Source organism: Octopus bimaculoides, chromosome 3 (genome assembly GCF_046866305.1).
Source record: "Octopus bimaculoides isolate indiv1 chromosome 3, ASM4686630v1, whole genome shotgun sequence".
In the NCBI taxonomy this organism is placed as follows: Eukaryota; Metazoa; Mollusca; class Cephalopoda; order Octopoda; family Octopodidae; genus Octopus; species Octopus bimaculoides.
Window position 1 is genome coordinate 22700080 of NC_142930.1, and position 10000 is coordinate 22710079.

A 10000-nucleotide genomic window follows, 5' to 3' on the forward strand; every position below is an offset into this window, starting at 1 on the left:
ACGTCCATGTTGTATCCCCCAGATTCTCCCATATATCTCCTACACCCAGTCCTTCCTTCTAAGAACATCGACTCCCTGGGATTCTATTTCCTGCAGCTGTTGACTCACAAATGTTAACCATGTCGATTTTAACCAGCCTTAGAGGTTGAAATTGACGTCAGTGATCGGCTCTTTTCCTCAACACCAAACTGAAATAATTTATTTTTTTTCCAAATGACCATCAGTGACAAACACAACTTTCACTGCAATAGCAACAACTACAACGATAACAAAAACCAATACAACACCAGCAGGAAGTGACATTGTAGACAGCATGTCCTGAAACACACATAACAGTTACAGATAGCTGATAATAGATGCTAATTTAAACTGCAGATGGTTTAACTTCTTCGATAGCATTAGAAGTAGTGTTATTACCACTAGTATTATTAATGTCTTAATACGATATACATTCATCATCATCATCATCATGGCTATCAGTATCATTCATCTGCCTTTCTTTCGATGTCTTCTTTTTTCCCCTCCTCAAAGATATAAAATATTGATTATATGGAAATTTCAAAAATCTTCATAAAGTTTAAAGGTCATACACACTCGTTCTTATATGTATATGTTTTATATACGTACATATATCACAATACGAACTACATCCACTAATATCACTATTTAAACACATACAGGCACACATACATAAACACACATACATGTACACATGATACACAGATACGTATATATCTGTTAGTCGTCCATAAGTTAGAAAAAGCATACTGAATATGAAAAATAGAGCGGTTATATTTTGGTTTCGTCCAGTAGTGTATTACTGTTCAGAATATTTCCGTCAGTTTCACGCCGACTATCACACAATACTGATGAATCTTCAGATACTGTAGCTGAAAACGCGTAACCTTTTTTTATGCTGGAGACATAAAGACACTGCTTGGCTCGGTATTGGTAAAAAGAATGAATCACAGTGAAAAGTGATAACCTCTTCCTGGTATATAGCGATTAAAAGAGGAAACAGCGCTATACAAAATCAATTGGAATTTGTAGAATCGAATTGAACCATATCTGAATGGAAGCAAACATTGCAGACTTTTCTTGGCTGAAGAGTGAATCATTCTAAAAGTTCACACGATTCCACTACTTTTTTGATCTGCGAAAGCGAAATATTCCGATGCTATCCTCGTGAGCAAAAATTCGTTTTGGCAACATAGTCGTTCCCATTTTTGGATTGGAGAATGACATACATCAACACACACGCACACACACACACACACACACAACTGATACAGTTCAACAAGGCTAACATCAATTCATGGGAAGTAACTGTTCTTTCCCTCCTGAAAAATGGATTAATTTTTCACTGTTTGGTTCCGGTACTTTTTACCAGTATCGAGTCAACATGGGTTTGTGTATACATCCACCCAGCTTCAAAGAGGCTATGCACTTACGGCCACCATGTTTGAAGATTTGTCAGTATTGCCAAATGCAATAGTCGGCGCAAAACCGAAAGTGACATTCTGACTAGTTATACATTTACAACCAGTGATATACAAAATGACGATGTGTGTGTGTGTGTGTGTGTGTGTGTGTGCGTGTGTGTGTGTGTGCGTGCGCGTGCGTGCGTGTGTGTGTGCGTGCGTGCGCGTGCGTGCGTGCGCGTGCGTGCGTGCGCGTGCGTGCGTGCGTGTGTGCGTGCGTGTGTGTGTGTGTGTGTGTAGAAGCAAATAGAAAGTTATTAAAATTCTATTCAATGATTTCGAGAAGCGAATGAACATTAGAAAAGCAATAAAATATGGTAAGAGTACTGAACACGATCGAATGACGATGGAATAGTTTCGACAACGTTAGAGTGATGGAGCAGAATTGTCCGGTAATTTGATAATGGAGCAGGCTTAACTGAGTTGCGGCAGATGAAAACAGACATGACAATGAAATAAAAGCAGCATATCAGGACCGCTAAGCTACACTCATATGATAAATCAAATGTCAACGAGCCAACGGAGGAACCTCTAAGTGATCGCTTAATAGTTAGAGACAACACTCAAAACTCCTTCAAAAGACATGCAACGTCTTGAATATGAAAAGGACATAACCTCGCATACTCAAAAAAATCGTGACTGGAAGGCTTTTACTCAGTATTCACTTGGATCGAAAGTGACCTGGGGTTAAACAATATGTTTGGAGCATATTCGAACCCGTAAGGAAGTCATTCACTGTATTTGGTCATGGGAAAAATTTCTCTCTGTAGACAAATAGGTACAAATACACCGAGCCAGCTGCAACTAACCAGTTTAAGGGGATTCATGCATTTTGAAGTGGCTATCTCCTCTTCAGTCACAGAGACTGGAAAAGCAGACGCTGCGAATTGACACGAGAGGTCTCTGAATAGCGCAACCAGTCATTGAGCGATGACGGGAATATCATAAGAGGATCCTGTCTCTCGTGTCAGTTCGTAGCGTCTGCCTTTCCGGTCTCTGTAGCTGAAGAGGTGATAGTCACTCCGAAATGCATGAATCCCACAGACTGGTTAGGTGCGTTTCAAGCATATTTGCCGAATTTCCTCTTCTGGTGTAGTACGTCACTACGTTCTCAATATCTCAGAGGCACTCCTCGACCGCCTTCCACCATTTTTGTTGCAATTTTAATGTTCTGTACACAATTGTTACTTTCTCTGTTCTTTCTGTTACTTCTTTGGGGGACGTCAGCCTATCTCCCTCCTTTTTTTAATAAATCATTGTATTTTTTTGAAGTTTTCCTCCTTCAATTTAATTTCTTTGACTTGCAGTCCCTCCACTGACAGGCTTTTGCCAGTCACTGCAGCATAACTGCTCACTTGCATTGGTGTGCTTTCCATATTATCAACAACTTCACCCATAAATGGGGAAGAAAATTAAAAAACGGTAACAAGTTCAACAGGTAACGGGCAATAAAGAAATAAAATAAACAACAGTTAAACAAAAACGGTACTCACAAGGAGTGTATACACTTCCAACTCACAAACTCAAACAAAGCACTAACGACGGCGTACTAACGACTGTCAGCTCGCCGCCTTCCAACCACTATAGATTATCCAACGTCTCTTTTCCTTTTATCAGACAGTAAGATGTGATTTGAAAAAGATTTAATTACTATTACTTGTTTGTCAACCAACTACATAAAGGTTTCCTCCTGGTTCAGTGCGCAGAACCACTGCTTAAACTGTGACAGAATCACTACCGAAATTATTTACTTTTGGCTACTGAGAAGCGAATCCCCATAGTTTCAATTGTAGTGAACTCTCCACATATATCATATTGGTTTCAAGTTTTAGCACAAGGCCAGTAGTTTTTGAGTGGGAAGCTAAATCGATAACATTGACCCCAATGTTCAGCTGATACTTATTTTATTGACCTGGAAAGGATGAAAAGCAAAGTCGACCCTGGCGGAATTTGAACTCAGAAAGACGGACGAAATGCCGCTAAGCATCTCCCCGACATGCTAACGATTCTGCCATTTTACTGTCTCTCCATGTATATCATATTGATTGGTTAACTCTACCCGATAACACACGTTAGTATATGTGTGTGTGTGAAGTCAATAAGGTGATGATTTAATAGAATCGTTAGAGCATCGTAAAAATGCTTTGCGATATTTGTTCCGACTCTTTACATTTTGAGTTCCAATCCCGCCGAGGCCAACTTTGTTTTTTGCCTCACCGAGATCGATAAGATAAAATATCAATCAAGTACTTGAGTCGATGATATTGACTGAAACCTTTCCCCTCAAAATTGCTAGCCGTGTAACTAAATCAGAAACTATATATGTGAAGACGATGGACTGGCAGAATCGATAAGTCGTTGGACAAAATGCCTCGGTGTATTTGTTCTGAGATCAAACGTCACCGAAGTCAACTGTCATTTTTCTAAGGTCAATAAAATGAAATAACAGTCTGTACTGGAATCGTTATAATCAAATGCTCCGTCTCCTACAAATATGTGGCCTTGTCTCTATATTAGACATCAATATTTACATTCGTGTACAGCAATCGCCGTCTGACAGCTTTCTTAAGTGTATCAGTAGACATTACGTCTACAAGGTACATTCCCTGACATTATTGTTTTATTTTATTTCATTTTATATAAGCGCTTTACAATATTTAGCGTTGATCATCTAGGTTTTTGGTTCAAATGCCGCCAGGTTCGATTTCCTCGTTTATGTAATTTCGAAAACCAATCATCAGTATTTTAGGGTATAGAAGTGGCTCAGTCAAAGGACGAAATCAGCGCATATGGCGTGGACAGGACCTCCAAGAATCGGGGGAGGAGAAGAAACTATGATTATCGTGTACAGTCCATTCCATTGGCTTCCACATAATATGGGTCAACTCAATTTCACTCACAAGGCTTGGATCGACTCGCGATTATTGAAGAAGAAACTAGCCTAATGTGCTATGCAGTGAGATTGAAGCCGGAATTACATGATTGCTAAGCTAACTTGTTAAGGACACAGTCAGGTCTGCGTCCACAAATATATATCGCAGTTAATGAAACTGACTTCATTTATTTTCCCTTTCAACATTTGTCATTACGCCTAAGTACAAAATCGATAATCTATTCTTCACAGGTATGTACCTACCAGAAGGGATCGAATCCGTGGCGCCGAATCTGGTTGAATGATATGAAAGTACCCTATTCCTATGGTGGGGACCAGTGGGTTGGTTATGATGATATTGAAAGCATTACATACAAGGTAAGTTAATATCAATACTAATAAAACTCATTGTTGCTTGCTTGGTTATGCTAACTTATAAGGAACTGATCAATACATTACATCTGTATTTAATTGATAGTTAAACAGTAGTATGGTTCTTGACAACATATTTATTGCGAATATACAAATTATGAATGTTTTATTTAACTTTATTTTAATCTCATAAATATTTTCATTTTAAAAATTACTATTCAAGTCATTACCTCATAATCTACATGAAATTTTAAAATAAGTAAAATAATTGTTGTACCGATGTAAAATTTCCTGCTATTACTCACGGAGGCAATAGGTTTTACTATTCCCTTGCTAATAATAGTGGGGTGGCAAAGCGGGAAACACAAAGCAAATTGCATACTTTGTGTTTTGAGTTCAAATCTCGCCGACGTCAACTTTCGACTTTACCTTTTATACTTCCGGTATCGATAAAATAAAATAGATACCAATCAAGTCCTGTGGATCAACTTAATCGATTATGCCAACTTCATTATTTCTAACCGTGCGCCGACGCTAGAAATCTTTATTCAGCTGCAATTCCTTATATCCCAAGTTCAAAATCGAGTTGGCTGCATTCTATTTCTATAGGATCAATAAAAATCTATTCGTCAATTACTAAGATTGATAAGGCAATACGCTTGCAGAATCGTTAGCACTCCGGACAAAATGCTTAGCGGCATTTCGTCCGTCTTTACGTTCTGAGTTGAAATTCTGCAGAGGTCAACTATGTCTTTCATCCTTTTGGGGTCGATAAAATAAGTACCAGTTGATTACTGAGATTGATGTAATCAAGTTACCTCTTGCTCCGAAATTGCCAGCCTGGAGCCAAATCTTAAAATCAATTACTAAGATCGATAAAAACGTCCATAAAATCCTTCCTCCTCAAAATGTATTGGTTTCTGCAAGAAATCAATATTTCAATAAAGGACAAAAATGGTTGAACACCAGACAAAATATCTTATAGTATTTAATTATGTTTCTTTAGGTTTTGAGTTCAGTCTTCACCGAGTTTGGTTTTGACTTTGATCATTTCAAGGTTGATAAAACAAATATCTATCAAGTACTCGAGTCGACTATATAGCCTTCTCGATTTCTGACATTATATACCAGAAATCGATAAATAACTATACAAAATAGAAATAATATTTTCAGACTTTATATTTTTGAAAATATTTTTTGCGTAAATATTTTCGAATTAAAACGTTATTCGATTAAAATTTACTTCGAAATCCATTACAAACATTGTATAAAATTATATAAACAAAAATATTATAACATCTCCTAAACTTTTGTACTTCCTGGAAACAGAAATTCATTATTTGGGTCCCTTACCTTTTCTTTTTTAACTAACACAATCAATTTTAGGCCAATTATATTGTCAACAACAACCTGGGTGGTGCCTTTATATGGTCAGTCGAGATGGATGACTTTAACAACGCGTGCGGCTCTGGCAGATACCCTTTGATCATGAAGATCGACGAGATTCTCAAACCATGGCAATGGACTCCAACTGTACGACCGACACTGGGCCCTGTCACTACTGCAAACCCTGTTACTCTTTTCCCGCCGTCCAACACCTGTAAGTATATTATACACACACATATATATGCTAGGATATTATTTTATACTGTATATTATTAATTTTTGTATATCCATAATGAGTGAACTTTTTTATAAGACAAACGTAATCACTGAATCATCATATACGGCAGGCAAGCATTTCGTCCGTCTTTACGTTCAGTGTTCAAATCCCGCCGAGGTCAACTTTACCTTTCATCCTTTCGACTTGCTTCCTCTCCCGAAATTGCTGTACCAAAATTTGAAACCAATATACAGCAGGGATCTCTAACCACCGGGCCGCGGACCATACCGAGCCGAACAAAAATACTGAAGATAGATATATCACTGGAGGAAACCCTGACATGGTCACTTGACCTGTTAGAAATATCATCCATATATCTTTCAAATGATACCTTTTTAAAAATATATGACACAGGATAAAGTCTTCGGTTCGTAGTTTGAACAAAAGACAGGATGGTTGCTGGTATGTTGTCTGGCTGGCTGGGACACCTCTGAGTATAGATTGGCTCGATCATTACGGATCTTGTATTAAATAACAATTCTCTGATGTAAGTAACTAAATACTGTGATTTATTCTCTTTCTACTTTTACCAGTTGACTGCAGCTATCGTCTAGATGGAATTTACTATGTACCTCGCGACTGCAGGCTGTATGTGCTTTGCATGAATGCAAAAGCATTCCTGTTGAAATGCCCGACAAACACACTATTCGACAGGCAACTTAAGTTGTGCAACTACAAGACCCTCGTCAAAAACTGCAGTTATTAAACCAACCAGGTGATCTTGTTTGTGTGTATAGCGGGAGATCAAGGCAGGTTTTCTTAACAAGTAATAGTCAACATGTAGACTACTTCTACTTCATTTGCACGAAAATAAGTCATTTTTCTCAATTTGTTATTGTTGTATCTAATAGTGTTATTGTTTATGTTAAATTATGTTTTGTTTCATATTAGAATATGTAGATGATTGTATATCGTTATGAAAGCGGTGAGTGGTAAAAAAAATCGATACAATGCGCGACAAAAATACTTCGATTTTCAGTTACATCCCTTTACGTTTTGAATTCAAATCTTTCCAGGGTTTTATTTTCCTCTTTCATGCTCCCAAAGTCAACAATCATAAATATTGCACCATTCATATACTGATGTTAATCCATTCCTTCAGTAGGCATATTTCTTCGCGAGAAATTTGTGGACTTTAATCTTGTTCCTCAGAAAGCACATTTTTTGAGAACCCACTGAAAACGGAACAATTTCGAAAATCGACGGATTTTTATACTAATTATTATTATTATTATTATTATTATTATTATTATTATCATTATTATTATCATTATTATTATCATTAGTGAGACGGCGAGCTAGCAGAACTGTTAGCCTAGTGGCATTTCATCCGACTTCGTTTTGAGTTCAAATTTCGCCGAGGTCGACTTTACCTTTCATCCTTTCGAAGCCGATAAAACAAGTACAAGTCTAGCACTGTGGATCAAAGTAGTCGACTAGCTCCTTCCTCATAAATTCCAGACCTTATTCCTTATTATTATTATCTGAGACCGTGAGTTGGCAGGATCGTAAGCGAGTTCGATAAAATGCTTAGCGGCATTTCTTCCCGCTTTTTCATTCTGACCTCAAATCTCGGCGAGCTCAACTTTGCCTTTCGTCATTTCTGGTTCAATAAAATAAAGTGCCATCAGGTGCTGGGGTCGATGCAATCCTCTTGCTCCTTTTCTCAAAACTGCTGTCCTTGCATCAAAATCAGAAAAAAACATTATTAGTATATAGTTTCGTGTATTTATGTTCTGTGATCATTCTCGCAGAAACCGACTTTGTAGAATCGTTTAAAGAAGTACTTGTCAAGTACTGAACTCTATATAATCAAATATTTGCTTTCCCAAAAGCAAGATAAACTTATGCCTATATCCGAATTTTTTTTTTTTTTATATGGGGGAAGAACGTGGAAATATAATATAGAATAAGTAATCAAGTTAAATATATAAGAATAATAAACATGCTTAAGAAATAATCCTTATATTCTGCACTTGTCATATATATATATATATATATATATATATATATATAATCAAACACGCGTGTTTGAAAGATTGAACAACGAAAACGCCTACACACGATTCGAAAACTTCATCCCAAAAGGTTTGTGTCGTTTTAAGCAGTTAACCTTTAAGAAAATGTTTCTTCATATATTGTGACTGTATCAAGTATTCTTTGCATGTATATATATATATATATATATATATATATATATATATATATATATATATATATGCGTGTGTGTGTGTGTGTGTGTGTGTGTGTGTGTGTGATGTTCTTAAATTTTATTTTACATGTTATTTTTAATTTTTTTATATGTGAGTTAATCAGGTCCTATTAATTTGAGGACTACAATGGGAGCTGTCATTGTCTCTGATTAGAAAATTTTTGGAAAAAAAAACATACCAAAACATATTCTCATTAAATAATCCAATAAACATCACTTTCATTGGTATCTAGTATTGTGTTCGAGTTATTTTTTTCTTATTAAATGTCTGTTTGAAATTGAAATGTAGTTTTACACTCTCTTTCATAAGTACACACCTGTAGAAAACTCGGGTAAGATCCCTGTATATTTTGAATCTCATACAATCGTAACCAGAAAATATTATCCTGCCGATATCAATTTTGTCTTTCATCCTTACGGGGTCGGTCGATAAAGCAAAGTACCAGTCAAGTACTGGAATCGATGGTATTGGCTAATCCTCTCCTCCTACAAAATTGCTGGCTTTGTGCCTAAATCAAAAACCATTAAATATAAAATTGTTTTAAATATGGTTGCACGCAATATACTTTACTGTGAGCGAATACATATGCACTGATATAAGTTATTACAAACACTGAAGTTTTCTTAATATTCTGGCATTTACACATCTTATGTCTCAAAAACTCGCCTGGCATCCGCTTCGATATACCACATATAAGCAGTTTAAATTGTCTAATCTAGTCACGGTCATCCAGTTTTTTTTTGTATAGAGCACCCAGCACTGTGTTACCTAATGTATCCTTCTTTTTAGGCAAATTGTAGCTATTTCTTGCTAGTCTAGCGAGTAACTAAAGGCACTCTAGTTGCTTTGTGTGCATGTAAATTAGGAGTTCATGGTGAATTCTCCTGGTTATAAAACGTTAAGAGTTGTAATATAGGCCTTTTTAAAAATTTGTTTTTAAAAACTTATTATTGTACACAGGATCGATTCAAATGACTATAAGCTTCCCTTCCAAAAGTCGATAGATGTATTATTGTTGATATGTCAACTTACAGGTCACCTTATTGAAGACGCCAACTTAGGTCTCGGTTCACCTAGCTGCAGGAAATGAGTACATCATCTGATTATATGTAATATAATGAAGCCGTATTCAGGAAAACATACATATATATACACGCATCTTATATGCACACGTGGAGACGCAATGGCCCAGTGGTTAGGGCAGCGGATTCGCGGTCGTGGAATTGCGTTTTCGATTCCCAGACCGTGTGTTATGAGTGTTTATTGAGCGAAGACCCCTGAAAGCTCCACGAGGCTCCGGCAGGGGATGGTTGCGAACCCTGCTGTACTCTTTCACCACAACTTTCACTCTTCCTGTTTCTGTTGTACCTGTATTTCAAAGGGTCGGCCTTGTCACACA

The 10000-nt window shown here is 36.9% G+C and overlaps 1 protein-coding gene across 1 annotated transcript in view; it reads left to right on the forward strand.

The window, feature by feature from the left end:
• The window catches only part of LOC106869095 (chitotriosidase-1), a 63626-nt gene extending 56406 nt beyond the window's left edge, over positions 1–7220 (forward strand). The window contains exons 8-10 of the mRNA XM_014914628.3: positions 4606–4731; positions 6112–6325; positions 6922–7220. Of these exons, the coding sequence (XP_014770114.1) occupies positions 4606–4731; positions 6112–6325; positions 6922–7094 (513 nt within the window). The 3' untranslated portion in view covers positions 7095–7220. The remainder of the gene's footprint in view (positions 1–4605; positions 4732–6111; positions 6326–6921) is intronic.
• The last annotated feature ends 2780 nt before the right edge of the window (positions 7221–10000 follow it).